We start from the raw sequence: 26,132 nt of genomic DNA on the forward strand, positions 1-26,132 counted from the left end.
TGTAAGTTTCTGTGATGCTTAGAACCACTGTTGATTGTTCCTGGTTTTCATTCAGCGTGGAGGGCAAAGCTAGCTGAGAACAGACTGGGAGCCCATGAAAAGGACAGCGATAAGAAAGTGTGGAAGAAGACACTCTCTGGAATCTGAGTTTGTTACCGACCATCCCCTGTAGGGAACAGAGCTGGCCCCTTCCTGTCTCCTGGAGATGCCTTATGCAGTGTCCACAACCTCTTGCAGCCCCGTTGCTCTCCATGTGGGATATATGAAATACAGGCTGATGAGGAGGATGACAGATAATAGAGCAGTGGAATGAGCGCCAGGATGGCATTTACAGGACATTGTCTGCAGGCAAAAGAGCGCTGGTGGCATATTGGTTAACTGCTTGGCTGCTAATCAGAAAGTCGGTGACGGTTTGAACCCACTAGCCGCTCCGCAGAAGAAAGATGTGGCAGTCTGCTTCCATAAAGATTATAGCCTTGGAAACCCCATAGGGCAGTTCTACTCTGTCCCATAGGGTCACCATGAGTCAGAATCGACTCAGAGGTTTACAGGTTTGGTCTGAAGGCACACACAAGAGCAGAGAGTGGGATCAGAGAGGTTTCCTAGAGGAAATGACACCTAAATTCAATCTGATAGCCACATGTTGGCATTTAAACTCAACACAGGCCAATTATTTCTAAAGCAACAGCTTCCTAAATCCTGAGAAGGACTCTGTGTAGTTTACTCTCACCCTCTCAAGCCCAGCTTTCTGCCTACTCCTCTCTGTGTTAGTCGGTATTTATGGAGCACCTATTACATGCCAGGATCCCTGGTGGCCCAGTAGTTAACAGTTTGGCTGCTAACTAAAAGTTCTGCAGTTTGAATCCACCAGTAGCTCCTTGGAAGCCCCGTGGGGCAGTTCTACTCTGCCCTATAGGGTCGCTATGAATCAGAATTGACTCGATGGCAACAGGTTTGGTTTGATTTGGTTTTTACATGCCAGGAGCCCCTGGGTGGCACGAACCGTTAAGCGCTCAACTACTAACTGACAGGTTGGCGGTTCAAGTCCACACAGAGGCACCTCAGAAGAAAGGCCTGGCAATCTACCTCTGAAAGAACAGAGTCATGGAAAACCTTACAGAGCACAGTTCTACTCTGACACACATGGGGTCACTGTGAGTTGGAATTGGCAACTGGTTTTGGGTTTTATTACAGCCCAGAGGCTGGGCTGGGCTCTGGGCACACAGTGGTGCAAGAAGAGACACTTCTGTTAAGTGCCATGAAGGAGAAACACCTGAGTTTCTTGGAATCAAAGATGCATTTCCTTCCGTACAGCGTTAGACCCATCCATTGACTTGTGGCTGCAGCTAGGGTCTCTACTGCTAATTCAGTAAGCAGTCTTTGAGCCCCTGTAGACTTCAGGCCCTGGAAGGCATCAGTGATGAGACTTGATAGGGTTGCTATGAGTTGGAATCCACTGGACAGCAGTGGGCTCAAAGGAAATGACATTACTGAGTATTTTTCATAAGCCAGGCCCTGTAGTACGTGATTTTTAATATATTTATTTCCCATTTAATCCTCATATTTTATTAATCTCCTGTGAGGGTTGTTTTAACCGCTTCATTTACGAAAGCCACTATTCAGAAAGGTAATCCAACCCTTAAGAGATGAACACAGGATTTGAACCCCCATCTCCGTATATTCTCTTCAGTAACCACAGTGTCCCCTCATGATACTTATAATCCCATCTGAGGGGCGGGGTGACACAAAGGAGCCCCTAATATAACGCCTTTCCTAATCGTTACTTTTGCTCTTCTGTTTAGAAATTTTGTCCCTCCGGAGACCCCTCTGCTGAGCTGGCGCACTCCTGAGAGCTGTCATCTGTTCCCGGCCCCCTGAACAGCCTGGGGATCCCGAAGTCCAAAAGGACAAGGCGCTGGAGGGCGGGAACGGGGCAGTATGGGGCCTCAGGGTTAGCTCCGGCGGGAGGTGCCCATGCTGGGCTCTAGGAAGCAGGGTGCACAGGCCTGTGGCCCTGTCCATGGGTGCCGCGGAGGAGGGCAGGGCCCCGGGTGCTGCAGAATCACAAACTGGGTTTGAGACGGTGCCTGCTGGTCCTCCTCAAGGGCTCACACGTGTCCGAAGCCATGGCTCGCGTTAGGGAGACCCTGGAAGCCACCCCAAAGGGCGAAAAGAGACCCTAGCCAGTCCTGCCACTCCAGAGCCGCTGCTGGCAATGTGACTCGCCCCCCGCAGTCAGGACCGTGCACAGGCAGACCCCAAGCAGGGGAGATTCGGTCAGGGTCTCACTCTGGGTCCAGCTCCACGCGGCACCATGAACAATAACTTCTGTCGAGCCCTGGTGGACCGGAGGCCCATGGCGCCCCCCAGCTGCATGCAGCTGGGCATCGTGCCCCCTTCCCGGCAAGGGCCCCTGCCCTCTGCCGAGCCCCTGGGCAATGTGCCCTTCCTGCTGTACCCGGGCCATGCCGAGCCATCGTACTACGACGCCTACGCGGGGGTGTTCCCCTGCGTGCCCTTCCCCGGCGCTTTCGGGGTCTACGACTACCCTTTCGAGCCAGCCTTCATCCAGAAGCGCAACGAGCGCGAGCGGCAGCGCGTGAAGTGTGTCAATGAGGGCTACGCGCGCCTCCGGGGCCACCTCCCCGGCGCCCTGGCCGAGAAGCGGCTCAGCAAGGTGGAGACGCTGCGCGCCGCCATCCGCTACATCAAGTACCTGCAGGACCTGCTGAGCGCGACCCCGGACGGCGCCGGGCCCGCCCCCGCGCCACCCGCAGGACCCCGGCCGGACTGCTCCAGCGACGGCGAGTCCCGGGTGCCCCCCTCCCTGGTGCCCGAGTCGTCTGAATCCTCCTGCTTCTCCTCCTCACCTTTCTTCGAGTCGGAGGAATCCAGCCACTAATCGGCCCAGTGGCCACCCCAGGCCTGGGGAATCCGCAGGCCCCAACCCACACCCAGGCGAAGCCTGGGTCTGCTGGGTAACCCCGGGGTCCGGCGCAAGCCCCTGACACTTGGCGGTCCGGGGCGCTCCCATTCTGCCACATCCTGCCACCACCGGCCTCATCCTTCCCAGCTTGGGTCGGAGGTGCAGGGCCGGGGTACGAGGGGCATGATAGACACCGGAGGAGCCTCGTGGGTGTAGTGATGGGGAGCGACTAGGGAAAGCAACGGGTGCGTGCTGCGACCTCTCCAGGCTTCAGGAAGGCATCGCCGAACTGGCCATCCCTGGTCTAGCTCCTGCTCTGCCTCAGCTCGGCGCGTGGGAAAGTCGGAGTCCAGCCCCAGATTGTGTACACCCGGCCTGCCTTGGTGGCCCTATTCCATCTTCCACAGCCCCGGGCGCAGCCCTGTCTGCGAGTTCCTAGGAGGCGAGCCGTGCCGATTGCGGGCCGAGCTTTGGTTCGGATGCGCTATGCCCCAGCTCTCCACTAGATGGCCTCAAATACTCGTCCTGGTTGAAAGCTTTCTTGGGTTTCGGGAAGGGAACCTAAATGGAGGCGCTAGAGGCTAGGTTGCTGCTTGAACTCAGCCCAGACCTAACAGAACAGACTTGGGAGAGGCGGGGTGTGTGTGTGTGTGTGTGTGTGTGTGTGTGTGTGTGTGTGTGTGCGCGCGTGTGTGTGTGTGTGTGCGTGTGTGTGCGCGCGCGCGTGTGTGTGTGCGTGTGCGTGCATGTGCACGCGCGCGCGCGCCACCAGGTGGCGCTGTCTAGCTTCTTTGATGGGGGGGCTCCCTCGCACCCCGCGCTCCCCAGTGTGACCTTGTAGCTTTTTCCAGGTTGAGTGAAGCCTGTGTTTTTACTCTCGGACTATAAGCGTCTGGGTGGGCAGGTACCATATAGGTGCATTGGTGCTGTGTTTGCCTCAAGGAACTGAATAAAAGGATTGTTGAGGTTTGTGATTCCTATCATTGTCTACTCCTCTACTCCCTCCCACTCCGGGGCCCCTTTCCCACTCCCGCCTGGTGCACTTGTTATAAGGGCGAATGGAGGTGTCTGTTAGCGCACGCCTTCAACTAACATTTACAGAGAGTTTAAGCACGAGCGGTTTGTGATCAGCTGCTAACCTAAAGGTTGGTATTTCCAAACATACCCAGCAGTGCTGTGGAAGAAAGACCGGGAGATGTGCTTCCATAAAGATTCAAACCTGTTGCCATGGAGTGCATTCTGACTCATGGAGACCCCAAGTGTTAGAGTAGAAATGCTCCATAGGGTTTTCACGGCTGTAATCCAAACCCTGTAGAGCAGTTAGCTGTGCTCTGTAACGCATGAGGTCGCCATGAGTCAGAATAGACTCCATGGCAACAGGTTTTTTTTTTGTTTTTTTTTTTTTGGTTGTTAAGTACATGCGAAAGAGGGGCGAGAGTCCCGGAGGTAAAGCACACACCCTCGCACAGCTGGGTGGAGAGAAAGATGCAGAGTCTGTGCAAGTGGCAGGTGCTGTGCTAGAGGTGTGCACACTCAAGGTTGTCCAGGGAGTTTACACCCCAAAGGGGAGAGGTTAACTGTTTCCAGGACATAGGGTGCACCTGGGAGTGGGGTAAGTGTAGGGAGGAGTCCCACCTGATCTGTGCAGGTAATGAGGTGGGTAGGTCGTGCTGTAGGATTGTGCTGAGCTAGGCCCCCCAGCGCCTTCTCTGGATAGTGTTGTGGGGCTGAGAAGCGGGAAGCTGAATCTTGGCATGGGGAAGGCAATCGGAGGTTTGAGGCTCCATGTCATAGGCTACCCCTCTTCCTGAACTCTCTATTGCCCCAACTCTGGAACCTTCCATCCTGTTTTGCACTGCCCCGTCCCAGGCCTGCGTGTAAGTTCCTTCCGCCCTCCCCCACCCCCACCCCAACCTCCTCGGGGAACAGATTGGGATGTCACTGGCTAGGCTGGGAAGGAATGACAGCTGCCTGGCCTCGGGCGCTCAGGCTGGGCAACAGGGAGCTGAGTGCAGGCTAATTTTACTCGCTGGGAGTAAGGAGAGTAATCCACCCGCCCCCGCCCCTGGCTAGCTCAGCAGGGCAGGCTCGGCTGGGCAGGCTCAGCCAGCCCAGTCCCCAAGGCGGGGGCATTGGTGACGCAGGGAAGAGCAGGCGGTGGGGTTGGGGAGCGGGAGAAAGCAAGGTAGCCAGGGAAGCCATGGAGCCCTCCTCACCCCAGGATGAGGGCCTGAAGAAGAAACAGCCCAAGAAGCCCGTTCCTGAGATTCTGCCAAGGCCGCCCCGCACCTTGTTCTGCCTGACCCTCCAGAACCCCCTGAGGAAGGCCTGCATCAGCATTGTGGAATGGAAGTATCCTTCAGGGCCCTGGGGTTGCCGGGAGAGTGTGTATCATATGGGAGGGGGAGACAAGGGAGTCACAGAGCACAAACTTTGGGGGCCAGGGAGACTGGGGACTTGGAGATGGGGGAATGGCCAGAGAGTCACAAGGAGTCTTGAGAAGGAAGCCGTCAACTGAGCGGGAGAGAAGGAAAAGGAATTGGTGGGCTTCTTGGGGCAAGAATGGGCGACCCAAGGCCTGAGTGACAAGCTGAGATGCCTCTTGAGCATCTCGGGAAGGGGCCTGGGATGTTTCATGGGGTTGTTCCCAAGTGTACCCAAATTGAAGCAACAGTCTTATTTTGACGTAGAATGGGAGGAGGGGGAGAGAAGGGGTGGCCACTGTAGGAAAATCTTCCCCCTTGATGGGAGACAGGGTGAACGTAAAGAGAAGTTAGAGTTGAGCGAAGGGTTCCACTGGGGGAAAATCCAGACTTGGACCCGGCTGGGGATGGAGTTGGAGGAGAAATGGGCTTGAAGAAGGGCTGCTGTGAATGGCTCCAAGACCCAGGCCAAGCAAGTCTGGTTATTTTAACTCAGACTGAACCACCCTGGGGACAGGGACTTCAAATCCCTTTCTATGTTTGTATTAGCTCTGCGAGGAAGAATGATGAAAATATCTGGGTTATTCGGGGAAGGGAAGAAGGAGCTCCACGGAGGAGGGAGGCCCGTGCCAAATGAGCTCTGAGAGAGAGGGTCGGGAATATTTGAAATATTTCTGAAGGGTTCGAGAAGACTGGGCTCCCACCAGCTGTTCTCTGGAAGAAAGGCGAATAAGGGGTGACTGGAGGATAAGAAAAACCTGGGACCAAGTTAAACTAGTTTGGGGTCCACACGAGCCCTGCTCCCCACAGCTGCCCTCAGCTACCCTGCATCGAATCCTCCCACTGCCTCTTCCTCCTTGCCGGTCTTCTGTCAGAGCAGCAGGCTTTGTTGTTGTTTAGCTGCTGTTGGGTTGGCCCCTGACTCATGACAACCCCATATGTTACAGACTAGAGCTGCTCCATGGGGTTTTCTAGACTGTAATCTTTAAGGAAGCAGATCACCAGACCTTCTCTCCCCAGGAGCCGCTGGGTGGGCTTTAACCACAAACCTTTCACTTAGCAGCCAATCACAAAACATTTGTGCCACCCAGGCTCCTGAGAGCAGGTTTACCTGGTGACTTCCCACTTTCCCCTATTCTCTGCCCCTCTGTGTCTTCTCCTCTTGCAGGCCCCTGCCCCTGCAGCCCTCCTCTCTTCTCAAACACTGGAGGTTGCTGGGAAGGAAATGGGATTTTTCAATCAAGCTCATCTGCATAGTATGCCCCCAACCCAACCACACACAAACAACTTATGCTTTGTCTCCCTTTCCTTCTTGCCACTCTATGGTTGGCCCATACTGCTCACCAGCAAATCAGGAAAGGAACAGGTGTGGGTGGTGGGTGCCCTCTGGAAAATGGCTGTGGAGGGATGGGTGTGTCTGGGAGGGGGCGGATGTGTGGGTGGGTGTGAGTAGGTGGACGCCATGTATAACTAGCATGAGTGCACAGCTCTGTGGTATGCTGATTTAATCAGTTACTGATTCCTTCCTCAGGCTCTGGAAATCCAGGTTTCATCTCCCGGTCTTCCTTCCCGGTCCCGCTCTTTGGGTACTTAGCCCTAACCTGCATCGGTCCACCAGCTTCCCTTGCCATTTCCCTGGCTGAGCCCCTGAAAGGTTGCCTGGCCAGAATCTCAGAAAGTCATGGCTCCTTGGGCAGGGGGTGGGGAGAACAGGATGGAGCAATATTCAGACAACCCACACCCCTTAAATCTGAGTACCCCTCAGCCAGCTACCAGGTCTTTGTAGTCCCAAAGAATCTAAGTGGAAGTTACCTGTTCCTTAGGGTGGGAGAGGCCAGCAGTTTCCCTGGCCCTTTCTGTACCCTGCAGGAGAGTGGAAAAGGAGCAGCCGGCCCATCACCTGGCATTAAGTCATAGTCCAGGCTGACTCTCAGCACTCTCTTCCCTTGAACCCTCCAAACCCCACGGGTCACTCAAAATCTCTCCTTAACCCTGGCACCAGACCCTTCGAGACGATCATCTTGCTCACCATCTTTGCCAACTGTGTGGCCCTGGCCGTGTACCTGCCCATGCCTGAAGATGACAACAACTCTCTGAACCTGGGCCTGGTAAGAGACGTCCTCCCTTCCCCCTTCCTGCTGGCCTGCAGCCCCAGCTGGGGGAGGCTGGCTCCCTTGGTGGACTCTGTTCTGGTGGATGATGCTGATGCTCTGGCCACCTGAGGATGTGCACCCTGCTCTCCCAATCCCTGCAGGCCTGGCTCAACGGCTTCTCAAGTCCAGGTAAACTTCTCTGGACCCTATAGTGTTATCAGCCAGCCCTGAGAAAGTACTCACTGGGCCCCAGGCACTGTGCTAAACTCCTTACAAGAGTAATCTCATTGAATCCTCACAGCAACCTCCTAAAGTAGTCCCAGTTTACGGATGAGGAAGCTGAGGCTTAGTAAGGTCAGCCAGTGAGTGACAGAGTCTGAATGCTAATTTCCCTCCCCTGGGTGTAATCCAGAAGAAAATTGCTTCCATTGAGTTTGCCTTCATGGAAGAGTTTGAGCTGGGACTCGGAAGAGAGGACATGTTTTAGAGTTCTGTGCTATAAAACCTGTGAAAGCCGGAACCTCTGTAAGGTGGAAACCTCTCAGAGAAGGAAAACTCAGATATTTTCCACTAAAATGAGCAACAGAAATGTGGTAAGACTGCACCTTGTCAAAGGTGGAGAACTTGTGAGACCTGGAAAAACCAGGCGGTCCCATCGAGTTCCAGCTCTCACAGGTTTCACTGTACCCTTTTCTCCTCATTCTTTCCCCAATAACGTTTACACAGAGCCAGAAAATGCCAGAACTGCAGGGGATTTTCGAGAATCACCTCACCCTGTAAACTGAGGCCTAAAGAGATTAAGGGACTTCCTTTCCCCATAGCTATTTAATAATGAAACTGATGAACATTTATTAAGTGCTTGTTAGATGCCAAACTCTGTGCGAAATATTTCACATTATTATATTATTTGATCTGCAAGGTAGGCAACGTTATTGACTTTATTTAAAAGACAAGGAAACTGAGGCACTGAGCGTGGAGGTACCTTGCCCAAGGTCACCCACATCTAAGCCTTGTAGCAGGGCCTTGCACCGGCCCTGCTGCCCAGGTGGTGACAACATGAAATCCTTGGAGGAAGCTCTCTTAGAAACAGTGGACTCAGGCCTTTATGCCCAGGCCCCTAGGCGACAGGACAATGGATCCACCAAGGGGACTTTTTCCTGCACTTAGACTCCAGGGGTGGGGAGGAAGGAGGCCTATTACGTGTATCCAGGGCTGAAAAGGAAGACATGTATCTCTGCCTCGCCTTTATGCTGGTTTCCATGGGAATCTATGTTGAGTGGGTGTGAAGCTGGGATTCTAAATGTGTGCTTGCTCTGAGTGTGGAAGAGAATGAGCTTAAGTGTGGGCAGGGCCTATGCAACCTACGGCAGCAGGGGAGGTATTTTGTGGAGGCCTGGGCCTTCTAGAAGGCTGGCTTAGTTCTCTATGTCCCCGATATAATTATTTAAGGAGGGCTTAATTAATTAATTACTATTAAGTTAATTAATTGGAGCCCTGGTGGTGCATTGTTAAGAGCTTGGCTGCTAACCCAAAGATCGGCAGTTGGAATCCACTAGCCACTCCTTGGAAACCCTATGAGGCAATTCTGTTCTGTCCTATAGGGTCTGTAGGCTCGCTGTGAGTCAAAATTGACTTGATGGCAATGGATTTTTTTTTGTTTGTTTAAGTAAATTAATTAATTGATTGCTTGATTAAGGGAGGGGGCTCTGTGTCCATCCCTTTCTTTAAGATTTCATTCTTTTGAGCCTTGGTTCGCTTTGAATTCCTTAAGAAATTGAGTACTTTTGAAAGCAACTCTGCCTTCCTGGAGGATATTGAGTTTCACCTTAGCTATGTCGTCTTCCATCTTGAAACAAAATGGCAGCTCTAGAAGTTTCAGATGGTCCTGTATGTTTTCCCTCAGTATGTGAGTTGGAGCTGCAAATCCGTGGGTAAGGTCTAGAGCTCACAGAGATGGGATTATGAGTTCTCTAGGAGAGGAAGAGACCTTTCTGCAAACCTTTCCAAAGCAGCAAATGGTGCCTGGAATGTCAGAGCTGGACGGGAGATTCAAGGTCAGTGACGGACCCTAATCTGATCCCTTTATTGTGAAGCTCAAAGAGCATAGGCAATACTCCAGGTCACATCCCTAGCTAGAAGCAGGGCCTTCTCAAACCCAGCAAGAGGGAAATGAGCCAAGTTAGAGCAGGAGGAAGGGGGATTACTAGGCAGTTATCTCTCTCTTACCCTGTGGGCTGCTTTGTAGGTATCTGGGAAAGGTTGGGGACTTTCCAATCAACCAAAATAACCCAGATTTTTAGAAAGGGAGGGTTAAGGACCAACTCTTCATTAATTTTCTCATTATTTAACAAATATTTATTTAGTGCCTATAATATGCCTGTGGTTTAAGCGCTCAGCTGCTAACTGAAAGGTCGGTGATTCGAATCCATAAGCTGCTCCGCTGGAGAACCATGTGGCAGTCTGCTTCTGTAAAGATTACAGCCTTGGAAGCCCTATGGGGCAGTTCTACTCTGTCCTATAGGGTCACTATGAGTCAGAATCAACTCTATGGCAATGAGTTTGGTTTTTTTGGTTTATATGCCTGCTACATACTGGGGATATAATCGTGAACAAAAGAGATATTCTTCCTGTTTTCACAGAACTTAACTAATTAAATCAATTAAACAAGCAATTTAAACTAAGCCAATTAAAGAAGTAATTAAAATGAAATAGGAAGAGTACGAGGTTTGGGGGCACTACAGGGGCATGCTGCAGGAGGACCTCGACTCATCTTGGGGTCAGGGAGACCCCCCTAAAACCTGAAGGATGAGAACAGGGCCAGCTTCCAGGGCGTGTGACCACTGTAACTGCAGAGGGTCCCGTGTTCAGAAAGGCCTCGTACTTGGGGTTTAGTGCTCTGTGCTCATAGAACTGGAATTCTTAATAATTTTATCTTTGAATTTATGTTTGATAAGTGAAGTCCGATGGGACAATGGAGCATGCTCCAAGGGCTTGATGCCTCTCGACTCACTGCTGGTCCTGCCTTCTGCTGCCTCCCACCACTTCACTGCCTCCCAGGTTGGGTTCCCAGGCTGATCCTTTGTCCCCTGGGCCTTGGCCTGCCAGACAAGGGTCTAGGCGCCAGTACAAGGAAGGTCAGGTTTGAGTTTGACACGTCTCTGGAAAGGGCATGGTGGTGGCTGCCCCCAGCCATGGGCTGGGAGTGCCATACCCATTTGGTGGGTGACTCAGCAGATCTCTGACCCCAGGGGCACAATAGTAAATAGGAATAAAAACACCATGACAGGATGAGAAAGACAGCATGGAAGGAAAGAAAAAGCTTTATATTTTAGTACCTTCAATGGCACTTTTTCCCTACTTTCTGAACAAGAATACTTGTTGCTGTCTGTCAACACCGACTTGTGGTGACTCCATGTGTGTCAGAGTAGAACTGCGTTTCATAGGGTTTTCAATGGCTGTGAACTTATGCAAGCAGATCGCCAGGCCTTTCCTCTGTGGGGCTGCTGAGTAGATTCAAACCACCAACCTTTCTTTAGTAGCTGAGCATAAACTGTGCCAGCCAGGGACATTTCGAACAAAGGACCCTACAAGTTAAGTAGCCGTCCGTGGTTGAGGAGGCAAGTGGTGAAGGAGAGTGCTGGAAAGGTCAGACAGGAAGAGGGTTCTAGGCTAAGGGAGCCATGTGGGCAAAGGGCTGGAGGCAAGAGATAAAGAGATTGTTTGAGTTTTAGAACACTCTCTCAGGCCACCATGAAGAGCAGGGACGGGGGTGGGTGGGGTGAGACCGGAAGCAGGGGATGTGGTGAGAAGTCCACGGAAGTCATCCAGGCTGGAAATGGGGACGGTGACTGGAACTAAGACATTGGCGATTGTAAAGATGGGGAAGTGAGAGATGTTTAGGAAGTGGAATCAATGGGACTTGCCGACTGACTTGATGTGGGAATGGAGGCACGGGGGAGGGGAAGACAAAGGCCAGGATGACACTCAGGTTTCAGATTAGGGTGACAGAGCGGAGGGTGGTATCACTTACCAAGATGGCAGCACTGGAGGAGGAGCAAGCCTGGGGCTGGGGAGGAGGAATATAGTGAGTTCCCCTTTAGACACGGGCCTGTGTCTACTGGGTGATTGAATCTGCAGCTCTGCGCATTTCACGACAGAGATACACAGAGGTGTCTTAATTTTGGGCGATGGCTGACTAGCTGGGGTGGGGGGATGGTCCAGGGAAAAGCTTCCCACAGTTGCCTCGTGTGCGGGGCAGACTTGTGGGGTGGTCAGTACCCTTGACAGAGAGAGAGAGAGAGAGTCCTGACACCTGTCTGTGGGAACAGGCCTCCTGGGAGGTCTGAATGCCCCTCAGGGAGCTTTGGCCTACTTGCCGTCGCCTGAAGGTCATGGATTTGGAGCCCTGGACGTCTTACAGCTTAGGGTGTTCCTATGGCTTTGCCTGTCCTGTGTCAGTGGGGAATCTGGGGTCTTGCCTGATTCCCCACTTCTCCAGTAGAAGAGGAAACTGAGGTCCGGAAAGGACAAGTTCCAGTGACACACAGTGGCAAAGTGACAAGGAGAGGATCCAGGATGCTGATGTCCCCTTGCTCCCTGGCTAGATAGAGGTCTGCCGTGTCCATCATGGTGGAGGACAAAAGGGCTCTGAAATCCAACATATTGGAGAAGCAGTAGGGCATCGTTGTTAAGAGAATGGATTCTGAAGCTGGAATGTATGTTTTTGAGTCCAGGCCCATCCATGGGCTGTGTGACCTTGGGCAAGTTATTTAACCTCTCTGTTTTCTCAGTTCCCTCATCTGTAAATGGGGATGATAGTGCACTTACCCGGTGGGGTTTTTGTGAAGAAGGATAAATGAATACATGCAAAGTTCTGAGAATAGTGCCTAGCATTAAAACAAAACAAAGCAAAACCACCAGTTGTCATCATGAAGTCGATTCTGACTCATGGTGACCCCATGTGCATCAGAGTAGAAATGTGCTCCATAAGGTTTTCATTGGCTGATTTTCAGAAGTAGATCACCAGGTCTTTTGACTTATAAGCCGATATTTTTGAGACTCGTTTTCTTGTTTGTAGTGTGGGGATGGCATTGTATACTTCAGAGCAGTTACTGGAAGAGTCAAGACCTTGTGAGCTGTAATACCTTATCTGTCAACGAAGGAGTCTCTGTGTGGCGCAGTTAAGCGCAAGGCTACCAGCCTAAAGGCTGGCGGTTCAAACCCACCCAGAGGAGTCTCTGAAGACAAGCCTGGCAATCTGCTTCCAAAAGGTCACAGCCTTGAAAACCCTATGGAGCACAGTTCTGCTGTGACACATATGAGGCCACCATGAGTCGGAATCCACTCCATGGCAGCTAACAACAACCGTCTATCAACATAAGGAACTTTCATTGTGGAGGCACCACAGTGTCTCAGAGTGGGCTCCCCAGCCATGGAGACCCGGGTTGCAGAGATTCCCCAGTTTGTTCTAGATTCAAAGAGTCTAACCACCAATAGCTATGACCAAAGAGTTATTTCAGATAAAAAAATTCCTCTTCATCCTGCCCACCATTTGTCCCTGATTTCTCCCAATCCCCTCATCTTTTCTCCTTGGAACTAATTTGAATGGCTTTCCTGGCCTTCCTTCCTCATCCTTCAGCAAATAATAATACCTTCATCATCATCAACGGCATCCAATATTTGTTGAGTGTTTGCACAGTATAAGGCATTATTCTAATGCTTTACGTGCATTATCACATTTAATGTCTCCAATAGCCCTCATAAGGCAAGTACTATGATGTTTCCCATTTTACAGATAAGTAAACTGAGGCACAGAGAGGCTAAATCACTGCACACGCTATAGTTGGCTATATGGGCAGGCCCGCACACTTTGTTGATCATCTAAAATCAAAAACCAAACCCATTGTCATTGAGTTGATTCCGACTCATAGTGACCCCATAGGACACGGTAGAACTGCCCCATAGGGTTTCCAAGGAGTAGCTGGTAGATTCAAACTGTCAACCTTTTGGTTAGCAGCCGTAGCTCTTAACCACTGCACCACCAGGGCTCCTTGTTGATAATATAAGTGAGACTTTTTGGACATCAGAAGAGGAGACAGAATGGCCATCTCTGCTTCCCGGGGGAGTGGTACAGGAAGGAGGCCCCCAGGAGGGCAGATTCCCAGCCTCTCTCCCATAATCCTGCTTTGTCCTGATTGTGTAGTTGCAGCCTACCCATGCCAGAACGGACACCCAGAACATCCAGCCCCAACCTCCAGGCAGGACTCCATTTGCCCAAGAGAGAAGCCTGCGTTAGACTTTGAGAACCATGCCTAATGCAGCCCCCACCCAGAATTCTCCCAGGAGAGTGGAGGCTGGGGGAGGCAGGTAACTAAGGAGAACCATTCGTCAGAGAAGAGGGAGGATGGAATGGACACCAAGTCACTACTGTGGCCAGTGGAAGGGCAATGGGATGTCCAAGGGCAGCTGGAAGCCAAGACCAGAACTCAGACACTCCAAGGCCCCAGGCTCTCCAAAGCCAGCTCTGCCTCTTGAAGTCTCACTCACTCCCTGAGGTCTGAAGGGGCCCTGCTCCTAGGAAATACCATTTAATTAGATTAAAGGAGATCTTTGAGAGGACCACCCTTCCAGCTTGGCCAGCCTGAGGGGACCAAGCAACAACAACAATGATCAGAGTTACTAATTATTGGGCGTGGACTAGGAATTGATGGCTTTTGCGACGTTATCTCATTTCAGTCTCAAAGCAACCCTGTGTCAAAGTATAATTTTCAAAAAGTTAAAAACATGACTCATAAAAATACAGAAGGAACGTATGTCAAACATTAATTCAACTAATTAAGAGAGCAAGCAGGAGAGGAAAGCTGGCTCAAAGAGAGTTAGAGGAACAGAAGCTACATGAGACTGGAGAAAGAATGCTGAATAGGACTGCCAGGTTAGATACCAGACTGGTTAATGTCCTACAGGGCAGATAGAACTGTCACCCTCTGGGTTATCTTTTCTACCAGGCGTAAGTTATTTGCATCTCTACAGGACCAAAAGTCGAAAGTCAAACAAAGCTACTGTCCCCTAGATAAGTGTCCCCTCGATCAAAGGGAGCGGGGAGGAGGAATAGTTTTGCCCACCAGGGGACATCTGGCAATGTCTGGAATTGTAGGGGGAGGGAGTTGGAGGGGAGAGGGATGTCTACTAGCATCTAGTGGGTGGAGGCCAAGGATGCTGCCAAACATCCTGCAGTGCATAGGAGAACCCCCCACAACAAAGAACTATCCAGCACAAAATATCAGTAGTGCTGAGAGGTTGAGAAACCTTGCCCTACCTAGATAATGAAATAACCCTTGGCCAGGCCTGTTAAACAATGCTTCGACATGTCATGTCATTACAAGGACATGGCACCCTCCTTTTGCCTTATTTCCAAGTTTCGGATGATTTTTCTTAACACCTATGAAGGGACTACCTGGCCTGCGGGTGGGCCGGGGGCAGGGCTCATCAGGAGAGCTGCTCACTCTGGCCCCTCCTCTGCCGCCCCCTCCCCCAGGGCTTCAGGTCAGCAGACTGCCAGGCCCCTGTTACATTCCTGGGGTTCAGGTTGCAGCTGAGAGTCCTCTGGCTCCAGGGCAGTTGTCTTTTATGGGTCCGGAATGTGCCCGCTGACTCCTGTGGCCAGCCGTCCACCTCATTTTGCCATCTGAGGAGGCTGGGTCTCAGAAGGACCTAGCTCTGGCCTTGCCCTTAAGAGATGCGGGCCTGCAGGGCACAGGGAGGTCTGAGCACTGACGTGCTCAGCAAGAGTCTGTCCAAATGAGCCTGCCTTCTCCCCACCACTGGGGCTTAGCTCCCCTTCCTAAGGTCTTAGCATCCCCCACCCCTAATACTAGCCTCCTCACACTAGGACAAGGGGCCGTGGACACCACAATTTGCCTTTGAAGAAGCCCTGGCCACTTCCCCCAAGCTGTGCAGTCCTCAGGAGGCGCCGTGGGGAAACACTGGGCTTTCAAGCCCAACAAACCTGGTTTCAATCTAGGTTTTCGTTGGCAGCTTCCTAAACTCTCTGAGCCTCAGATGCCCCATCTGTAAAAAGGGAACCACAATATCTACCGTTCCAGGGCTATGATTAGTGGGATGACATCATGCCCAGCCTGGAACACAGGAGGTGCTCAACATAAGTGTTCATTTCTTCCTTCTCGCCCTCCCCAGCACTCAAAGCCCACAGTTGAAGTCACACTCACAGTCCAGGCTTGGGGCAGCAATGACAGCTGCGGGGGTAGTTGGGATGGGATCTAGCAAACTCATCCACACTGTCCTAGGCAAGCTGTTTCTTATCATCGGGCCTCTTTCTCTCCCACCCCAGCACGGTCGTTGGGAGCACAGAGCCTGGAGTCAAACTATCTGGAGTCTACCATTTAGTAGCCTCAGTTTCCTGATTTGTAAAATGGGGGTAAGAGTACCTACTTTATAGGGTTTTTGTAAGGATTAAATGTATGTGACTAGAACAGGGCCTGGCACACATTGGGTGCTTAATAAATGTTAGCAATCAAAACCATTATTACCCAAGACAGTACTGGTCTCTCACCCTCTCCCAGGCTGGGCACTCAGCTTACCCCTCATTCCTCCTTCACCACCACCCTCCCATCACTCCCAGCTCCACTGCTCCCTTATCTAGAAAGCCCTGGCTTGTCTGAGCCTCGTAGGCCTGGAGGGAGCTTGGTGCTGCAGAGTGGGAAGGGCTGGGTGGGAGAAGGGAAGAGGCCAAGGGAAGGCCCTTATTGACGTGGTAGACCTGCCCACATCACATTTATTTGGGTGAAGGTTCACGAGGCTAAATATAGCCACCTACCTTGCTCTCCACCAGTCATTTTCCAAACCTGGAGGCTGAGGTGGTCGGGGAGACGCCGGGGCTCTGGATACCCGGTCAATGGTACAGCCACAGCATTCTAGAAAAGTAGTTGACTCAGAAACAGCAAATGGGGCAGGGGCCTGTGTCTCTGCAGTCTGCAGTCTTGGGCACCTTGCTTCCCCTCGCTAAGCTTCACTTTCATCTGTGAAAAAGGAAAAATAGTGTAATAGGGCTAAGCCCACAACCAAGTGTGAAACAAACGTCATGTTTTTTCTATAAACCAACCTTGGTTTAATTCTGAGCCCATACCCCGCTGGGATGGAGAGAGCTTCCACTGCAGTTATTCTGGGTACTTCTTGCCATCCTCCTGCCCTGGGGTTATGCCAGGCTCTGTGTCTCAGGCAGTGCTCAGGTCTCAGGGGCCACAGCTCCTCTGTTTGCCCTGGTTAAGGCCAGATTGTCCCAGCGGTCCCACAAGGTCCCCCTGGGGACACTCTCCACTGTCTCCATGGGAAGCCGAGGATGCAGGAATCCTTGGAGGATGCAGGAATCCTTGGTGAAGTTGTGTCTTGCTTCTCGGGGACCTCCGTGGCCTCCTTCCAGACGCTGCCACTTCTTTAGGGCTCTGAAACAAAGCTGGGGCCAGGTTCCTCTACCCTTGAGCCCTCCCAGCCTGGGTGCCAACTGCTATTTTGCTTGTAAGATGGCTGTCTCTCTTCAACCTTTTCCTCCGCATGATGAGCCCAGGTGTTAGAAAGCAAAAACCCGAGGCCTTCCCACGCACCTCTCCTGAGCACAGCCCTGCTGCCTGCTTAAGGGAGTGAGCAAGGGGAGGGACCCAAAAGAAAATATTACAGGTAGTCCCCTCCTTATGCGGGGTTTTGTTCCGATGACTCCATCGTAAGTCAATTCTGAAGTAAGTCAAATACCTCTTTTATTTTTTTTTTAATTTTCACTATCATTGCCTTTCATTATCAATATCTTTATAAATCATAACATTGAACATCTGCAAGGGAACATCTGTGAGAATGATGACAGAAACAAATTACACACTGCAACATTGCATGTGGTACATACTGCTAACGATGAGATGTACCAAAAAAAAAAAGACGGTCTTAAGTGCTGTTCTTTGTAACTCAAGTACGTCGTAAGTTGGGGACTACCTGTAATTAATATTTCAAAAAAGTATCTTATCATAGTAATGCCTGCCCAGCTGCCTCACACATTTGCCGTGAGGCCCCAAAGAGTGAAGGAATGTGTTAGGACATACACAGGCCCATACCGAGCCACCCGCACCCTGGTCTGAGCGCCCTGCAAAGTACCCTCAGTTCTCTCACCTGCAGCCAAATCCACGTTGGTGCCTTGAAGCAAACACATCTTAAAAGAGTTAACAACGGATATTAGTCTAACACCTAAATATACGCGGACTGCCAGAAGAACAAACAAATCAGTCTTAGAAGAAATACAACCAGAATGCTCCTTAGAGATGAGGATGGCGAGACTTATGCTCGCTTACTTTGGACATGTCATCCGGAAAGACCCGTCGCTGTCTGATGTTTGGTAAAGTAGAGGGTCAGGAAAAACAAAGGCAAGCCTCAGTGAGATGGATTGACACGATACCACAAACAATGGACTCAAACACGCCAACAATCATGAACGATGGTGCAGGAGCAGGCAACGTTGTGTTCTGTTCCACGTAAGGTCTCCATGAGTTAGAGCTGACTTGATGGCAGCTGACAACAACTACCCCCACCAGTGGAATCTGTAATTTAAGAAATTCTTCAGGAAGGTGACTTTTGGACGCAGGTGATGGGGGAGACGTGCAGTGCAGGACACCTTCCCAGGGAGCCCTTAAATCACCCCTTCTGACCCTTCCGTCAGCCCCTCCCCAGACTTGCCCATTACAGTTCTTTCTCTGGGCCCTGTAGATCCCAGAGCGCAACAAGGAGGCTGCTGGTGGTCCAGAAGACTGGAGCCCAAGTCAGCCTTCCTGCAGCGACAGTGCTTGGGATAGGAATAAGGGAGAAGAGGGCATGGTGACAGCTGCCCTGTGGTCCCAGGCAGGGAGACTGGGGCTGGGCAGGTCCCTTTGGGGGGCCCAGTTGGCTCCACCGTCTTCACACAGAGCCCATAGCATGCCAGGGTGGGCGGAGCAGTCTGGAGTCAGGCCTGGCTGGTGGTTGAGGTGGAGGACTCGGCCTGGAAACAGAGGGAGTGGGAGGGTGAGAGGAGGTGCAGTCTGAGGCCTGCTTTTTTCAGCCCGGGACTTTGGGTGGGCTGGCTCCAATGGCCCTGAGAGCAGGTGCAAGCCTGTGAGTCAGGGTCACACACTAGGCCCACCTCTGGCCAAGCATGGCCCCAGGGAGCCCCAGTTAGATGCCTGTCAGTGGAGGGATGAGAACTCTCTGAAAGGGGAAGTTTGTTAATTGTCTTAGTTGTGTAGTGCTGCTATAACAGAAATACCACAAATGGATGGCTTTAACAAACAGAAATATATTTTCTCACAGTTTGGGAGGTTAGAAGTCCTAATTCAGGGCACTGGCTCTAGGGGAAGGCTTTCTCTCTCTGCTGGCTCTGGAGGAAGATTCTTGTTTCTTTTGAGCTTCTGCTCCTGGGCCATCTCCATGTGGCTTGGCATCTCTCTTCCCCCATCTCTGCTTGCTCGCTACCTTGTTTAATCTCTTTTATATCTCAAAAGAGACTGATTTAAGACATACCCTACACTAATCCTGTCTCATTAATGTAACAAAGAAAATCCATTCCCAAATGGGATTATAACCACAGATATAGAGGTTAGATTTGCAACATGTATTTTTGGGGGACACAATTCAATCCATAACAGTAATAAAGGCCCTTGTCCAAACCCACTGTGGTCAAGTCGGTTCTAACTCATAGCGACCGTACAGGACAGAGCAGAACTGCCCGATGGGGTTTCCAAGGCTGTAAATCTTCACGGAGGCAGACTGGTGGGTTCGAACTGCCGACCTTTTGGTTAGCAGCCGAGTGCTTTGACCACGGCGTCGCCAGGGCTGGAAATGGAGCGCTCACGTCACAAAGTCAGGTAGGTTCACAGTGCCCTCTGAGGTCAGGAGGGTCTAGGGGTCAGGGCAGGGGCTGTGTCCCCTGGGCCCAGGTGTCCCTTCTTAGGAACAGAGACCCAGAGGCTACACCTGCCTTTGCATTATGCTGTAACAGAGATTACACCTTCCCATTCTGCATTCATTCAGCAAGCACTTCTTGAGCACCTACTATGTGCAGGCAGTGTGCTATCTATGCTCTACAACAGAGCTTCTCAGACCATGTATGGGCCAGGACCAGCTTGTTTCTTCTTGTTCATTTTCAATCTACTGCGGACAGATATGCAGTCACAGCTTGTGCCATGTGGGACACATCATGTGGCTTTAACAAAACCAAGGTGGCCTGTACCCTGTATCCTGTTCTATACCGTGTGCTTGGGGGTTGTAGTGAATTGCTATACAAGTTTCCAAATGCTCCCCTCAGTGCCTGCACTTATCTTGTCTCAGAGTGATATGGTTTGTGGGGCAGCGTTGGGCACCTGTGCGTTCATTCAATCACAGATATGTAGGTGGCTGGCACTACTCTGGATGCACGTGACGTAGCAGTCTACAAAGCAGTTCCTGCTCTGTGGACCTTATATTCTAGTCAGCAGAGACCGATTTAAAAAAAAAAAAAGTGAATATATATATAGCATGCCAGATGGTGATAATTGCTAAAAAGAAAAATAAATCAGGGTAAGACAACAGCCAGTGCAGTGTGGGGGGAGGGAGTCAGGCAGGCCTCAGTGATAAGGTGAGGTTGGAGCTGGGATCTGACAGAAAGAAGATAGCCCTGTGGATATCTGGAGGAAGAACATTCTAGGCAGAGGGAACAGGAAGAGCAAAAGCCCTGAGCCCCGTTTATTTTCAGATGGGAGAGGGGAGCATATACCCCTGAGGAAAGGTATCAGAATCACTGGGGGGATGAGCTTCTTCAAACCACAAAACCTCCCTGCACCCACCACCACAGACTCTGAGCAGCCTGCTTTGGAGGGTGTCGTTGCCCCCTGTACCCAAATGCTATTGCTGTTTTTAGTTGCCGTCAAGTTGGCTCCGACTCATGGCGACATTACGCGTGATAGAATTAAACACTGCCTGGTTCCCTGCCGTCTTCATGATCACTGGTATGTTTGAGGTCATTGCTGTGGTTATTGTGTCAATCCATTTCCCGGAGGGCTTCCTTTGTTTTTCTGACCCTCCACTTTACCCGCCATGATGGCCTTTTCTAGTGATTGGTCTTTCCTGAAGACGTGTCCAAAGAAAGTGAGCCAAAATCTTCTTGCTTCTAAAGAGCATTCTGGTTGTATTTCTTCCAAGACTGGTTTGTTCATTCTTCTGGCAATCCACAGTATATTCAATATTCTTTGCCAACATCATAATTCAAACACATCTCTTCTTCCGTCTATTTCCAAATACTATGACTGATGGGGAAATGCCACAGCTCCCCTATTGTTGGGGCACAAACCCATTGAGAACCCCACAGCCAGGACTACAAGCATGACTATGATAAGGTCTCAAGGAGGCTGCAGCTTGGTAGGAAGCAGTAAAGGGCAGTACAGTGGTATAGGGGGTGGAGAGGACACACAGGATTCATTCTTCCTGTCGGGGTCAGAAGGGTTCTTGACAGATGAGTATGTCAGCTTGGGCAGTGGGCCTGAGGGGCATTCCAGGCAAGGGGCTGGTGTGAGCAAAGGCAGAGAGCTAGGGGACTGGAAAGTCATTCCGCATGAGTGGCAGCATGGTGGGGCAGGCCAGTGATGAAGTCGGGAAGTTCAGAGGGTCATGTCATAGAGGGCCTTGCATGCTGAGGAAAGGCATTTGGATGTTGTATGGAGCCATTGAGGAATTGCAGGGAAGGAAGTGGTCAGCTCTCTAGAGAGAAGGTACGGGAGGAGGAGGTGTCCTAAGGCAGCCAATTACTGCAGGTAAGAGAGAGCCAAGGAGGGCAGTGATGATAGAGAGGAGGGGTTGGATACAACAGATGTTAGGGAGTAGAAAGGTCTAGACTCCCTAATGGTGGGACCCAGGGGAGATCAGGAGGGAGGAGTCTAGAGAATCCCCGGGGTTTCTGACTCGGGCGACTTGGTGTCATTCACTGAGGCAGAACACATGAGGAGGAGCAGGTTTCAGCAGAAGGGGAGTCCAGTTCTGGACGTGTCCAGTTCAAGGTAGGACAGAGTCAAGCCCTGGTGAGCCAACAGCGGGCATGCTCATACAGCAGCACTATGGAACCAACAGAAGACAGTCTTTTAAGAGTTGCACAGACAGAAAACAGGCCTTCCAACCAGTTTGGTCTAGTTCAAATTCCTGCTAAGAATTTTCATTTCTAACAAGTTCCCAGGCGATGCTAATGCTACTGGTTAGGGACCAATTCTGAGAACCACTAGTAGAACCAAACCAAAAAACAAACCTGTTGCCGTTGAGGCGATTCCGACTCATCACCACCCTACAGCGTAAAGTAGAACTGCCCCATAGGGTTTCCAGGAAGAGGCTGGTGGGTTCCAACTACTGACCTTTTGGTTAAGCAGCCAAGTTCTTAACCACTGTGCCACCAGGGCCCCACTAGTAGAACAGTGGTTCTCAAAATTTATTATACATGAGAATTACCTGGGGATCTTGTTAAAATGTAGATTCTGATTCAGTATATCTGGGGTGGAAATGCAAATTCTCAGCAGGGGTTGGAACCAGAATGAACCGGTGCTAAGCCCTGACAGAAAAGAGGCCTTCCCAAAGGGCCCAGATGTCTAATAAGAACAGCTGTGACTTATGGAGCATTTGATGTGCACCAGGCAACAGTAGACACTTACAGCATGCCATTAATTCCTCAAGATGGCTCTTCAAGGTAATTATCATTATCTCAACTTTACCTTAGAGGAAACTGAGGTACACAGAGGTGTAGGAACTTGAACAAAGCAACAGAGCTGGTGAGAACCATAACCCCATACGCCTACTGCCTCCCACCTGCTGATGGTGGACTTGTAAGGGGTATGAAGGAAACCTGGGTGTTTTAGGAAAGGTCAATGGCTGATCTTGGGGAGACAACCTGGCCTGGCCCAACACGTCCAGTCCAGTGCTTAATAAGTATCTGTGGAATGAATGGCCCTCGTTCCTTGGTGAAAGACTGAGCTCAGGCTGGAGAGGCCATAGGCCAACCCAGTGTGACACTGATGACACTGTTCCTGTGATGTAAGAGTAGACATATCCCTGTTTCCTCTTCTCCCTCCCTTCTCCTGGACAAGGCCCATGCTTTGTGCACACACAGAGTTCCTATGGAAATGCTTTAGGATTCCAGGGACTCCACGATTGGGCTTGGGAGAGGGTGGTGGGAGAGCTGGGCCTTTGGAGCTAACGGGCTGTGGTACCTGAGTGACCCCATCTGAGGGCCCGCAGCCCTTGACCAGCTGGTTCTGGGCCAGGAGGCAGCAGGACAGGCAGTGGCAGGTGCGGGCAGCTCTCCGGTGTCACGACCGGCTGCCCAGCCCACAAGCACCGCAACTATTTTGGGCCCTGTTTTCCCTCCCCTCCACCCCACTCCTCCCGTCTGTCCCCCTGAGCTTGCAGCAAGCTGGAAATGTAAATGCTGACTTGACCTCACTCTCGTCCCTCACGCACGTCCCTTAATGGTGTGCCTGACTCCCAGGAAGCCTGCCCCACAGAGGTGGGAACCACTGGATCCCAGGGAGATGCTCCATTGTTGCCCCCACCCTGCTCCTCTCAGCAGCGCCGTTCCCACACCTGTCTCGGCAGTTCCCTTCCAAGGGGCCGGTGGCCCCCAGCGGTTCATACCTAGTAGAAAGCACAGTCCCTATCCACAGGCCCTTTGCTAGAGTGGCATGGCTTTGCATTTTAATCATACATTGTCATTTTCAGGAGCCCTGGTGGCTCAGTGCTTAAGCGCTAGCCTGCTAACCGAAAGGTCGAATATTTGAAACCACCAGCTGCTCTGCGGGAGAAAGACGTGGCAGTCTGCTTCCGTAAAGATTACAGCCTTGGAAACTCTACGGGGCAGTTCTACTCTGTCCTACAGGGTTGTCATGAGTCAAAATCGACTAGACGGCAGTAGGTTTGGTTTGGTTTTTTTAACTGTTATTTTCTGGAAGAAGGAGAAAGATTTGGGATTGCAAACTGGTAAAAGGAATTAGCAGTGAGATAAGGAAAGCAGGTCTAGTCCATATGAGCCTCAGTTTCCCTCTTTACATGGCAGGGGAAATTATACTTTCAGGAAAATTCTCTGAATAAGAAGTTTGGAGATTTCTGGGGTCACATCTGTATGAGTGAGCTATTTGGAAACCCCTCCCTTGCCTCTCACACCTACCCACTGTCACCAAGTAAAAATAAATCCTTATCCAAATCATTAGTGGGTGGCCAGTTCCCTGATCTGGCTTGGCCCAGAGTAAAGGAATGTGAATCCATAAGATGAAGCAGATGCCTCCATAGTGAGCTAAAGGGGAGAGGCCCTGGCCTGGGAGGTGCTTCCCTGGGGGCAGGCGCTGGTGACTGAGATGCACAACTCCAGAGGGCGTCAGTCAGGTTATAGTCTCTGTACGTGCTGTCTCCTGGAGTTGTACAAAGCTGCAGCCCAGGCCCAGGCATCAGGCTGGGTCTGGACCCCGTCAGGAGGTGGAGGGGAGGGGCTTGTTTGGGGAGGCCTGGCGGACAGAGCTCTCGGAAGTCTCCCACCCAGGGCTTGGGTGGCTGCAAGGAGAGCAGTTTCAGCCTGGAGTCCTGACAGAGGGAACTGCTTTCTCGGTTATAAGGAGCTCTTGCCTGGGCCCAGGGGAGGTGGAAGGGTGACTAAGGATAGGGTAACAGAGAGATCAGACTACAGGGGAAGCCGGGCCTGGCAAGTCAGCAGAGCCTTCTGCAGGGTGGGGCTAAGCTGAAACCCTCAACCTCTTACCTGCGGGGCCTCCTCCACACACAGTGCACCCCACATTCCCCTCAGCCTGCATAATAGGGCTTGTTGTTAGGTGCTGTGGAGTCGGTTCCAACTCATAATGACCCTACGTACAACAGAATGAAACACTGCCCAGTCCTGCGCCATCCTCACAGTCCTTGTTATGCTTGAGCCCATTGTTGCAGTCACTATGTCAATCCATCTCATTGAGGGTCTGCCTCTTTTTCACTGACCCTCTACTTTACCAAGCATAATGTCCTTCTCCAGGGACTGATCCCTCCTGATAACATGTCCAAAGTATGTGAGATGTAGTCTCGCTATCCTTGCTTCTAAGGAGCATTCTGGTTGTACTTCTTCCAAGACAGATTTGTTCCTTCTTTTGGCAGCCCATAACAGGGCCAGTTTCCTTTAAGTGGTTACCTGCAAGCAGCTGGTGTGGGGGTCGATGGTGTGGGCAGGGGAGGTTACAGAAAATCCACCCTCACCTCCTACCCTCAGTCCACAGGAGGGTGGGAGAAGAAAGATGTCCAAACCAGAACCACCTGGGGACCTTCACTTGGGGAGCTGCCCTGGACCATTCATTTATTCATCCGATTCTAGGCACTGAAAGTAATGGAAAAAAACAAAACAAAACAAAACAAGGCCAATAATTGCCACATTTCATGGAGTTTATATTCTGGTGGAGAAGATAGTGGAAAAGATAAATAAGAAAATCTGTGGTATTTTAACTAAGGATATATGCTAAGGAGAAATACCCAATAAGGGCAAAGAAACATGGCATGTTGGAGGGAGGCTACAATTGTGCTTGGGTGGCCCGTGAAGGCCTAAGGAGGGAACGACTTTGGAGCAAAGACCTGCAGAAAGTGAGGGAGCTGGCAAAGTGGGACTGTGTGGTGGAGGGAGGGGTCATGGTGTTGGGGGTGGGGCCATTTGGGGCAGAGGAACAGCAACTGCAAAGGCCCTCAGAGAGAAGCGTACCTGGAACGCCTAGGAACTGCAGGGAATCCAGTGTGAGTGGAGAGCAGAGAGCACAGGGAGAGCCATCGATATGAGGTCTGAGAGGTCAGAAGGAGCATGGAGAGCCTCCAGATCCTGTAGGGCCTTGCAGGTTGCCAGGTGGGCCTTGATGGTTATGAAGAGTGGACAGCACTTATAGATTGTGGTGTGGCCCACATGGTTGTGCACAGTGGACAGCTCTTGTAGGTCACGGTGTGGGCGCCCATGGTTATGCAGAATGAATAGTACTAGTAGGTCATGGTGTGGGCCCCCATGGTTATGCAGAGTGGAAAGCACTAGTAGTTTACCATATGGGTCCCCACGGTTATGCACAGTGAACAGCACTTGTAGGTCATGATTTGGGCCCCCAGGGTTAAGCAGAATGAACAGCACTTGTAGATAATGGTATGGCTCTTATGGTTATGCAAAGTGGGCATCACTTGTAGGTCATGATGTAGGCCCACTGTTATGCAGAGTAGACAGCGTGTGTAGATCATAGTGTGGGTCCCCATGGTATGTAGAATAAACAGCAGTTTAGGTCATGTTATGGGCCCTATAGTTATGCAGACTGGACAGCAATTGTAGATTATGGTGTGGGCCCCATGGTTGTGCAGAATGGACATTGGTAGGTCACGGTGTGGGCCCCCGTGGTTAGGCAGATAAAAAGCACTTGTAGGTCAAGGTGTGGGACACTTGATTATGCAGAGTGAACAGCAGTTGTAGGTCACCCTATTGGTCCCTATGGTTATAAGGATGAACACCACTTGTAGATCATGATGTGTGCCCCCATGCTTATGCAGAATGAACAGCACTTATACGAAACCGTGTGGGCCACATGGTTTTGCAGACTGAACAGCACTTACAGGTCACAGTATTGGCCCCCACTGTTATGCAGATTAGACAGCACT

General features: G+C 51.2%; 2 protein-coding genes across 2 annotated transcripts in view; both read left to right on the top strand.

Annotated features, from left to right (window-relative positions):
* Positions 1-2,314: 2,314 nt before the first annotated feature.
* ASCL5 (achaete-scute family bHLH transcription factor 5) lies at positions 2,315-2,902 on the top strand. Its single transcript, XM_004375358.1, has one exon. The coding sequence runs from the start codon at positions 2,315-2,317 to the stop codon at positions 2,900-2,902; it is 588 nt and encodes a 195-aa protein (XP_004375415.1).
* Positions 2,903-5,126: 2,224 nt separating this feature from the next.
* Positions 5,127-26,132, top strand: part of CACNA1S (calcium voltage-gated channel subunit alpha1 S) — a 90,875-nt gene continuing 69,869 nt past the window's right edge. The window contains exons 1-2 of the mRNA XM_004375359.1: positions 5,127-5,278; positions 7,352-7,457. Of these exons, the coding sequence (XP_004375416.1) occupies positions 5,127-5,278; positions 7,352-7,457 (258 nt within the window). The remainder of the gene's footprint in view (positions 5,279-7,351; positions 7,458-26,132) is intronic.

This window comes from Trichechus manatus, unplaced genomic scaffold (assembly GCF_000243295.1).
Source record: "Trichechus manatus latirostris isolate Lorelei unplaced genomic scaffold, TriManLat1.0 scaffold00035, whole genome shotgun sequence".
In the NCBI taxonomy this organism is placed as follows: Eukaryota; Metazoa; Chordata; class Mammalia; order Sirenia; family Trichechidae; genus Trichechus; species Trichechus manatus.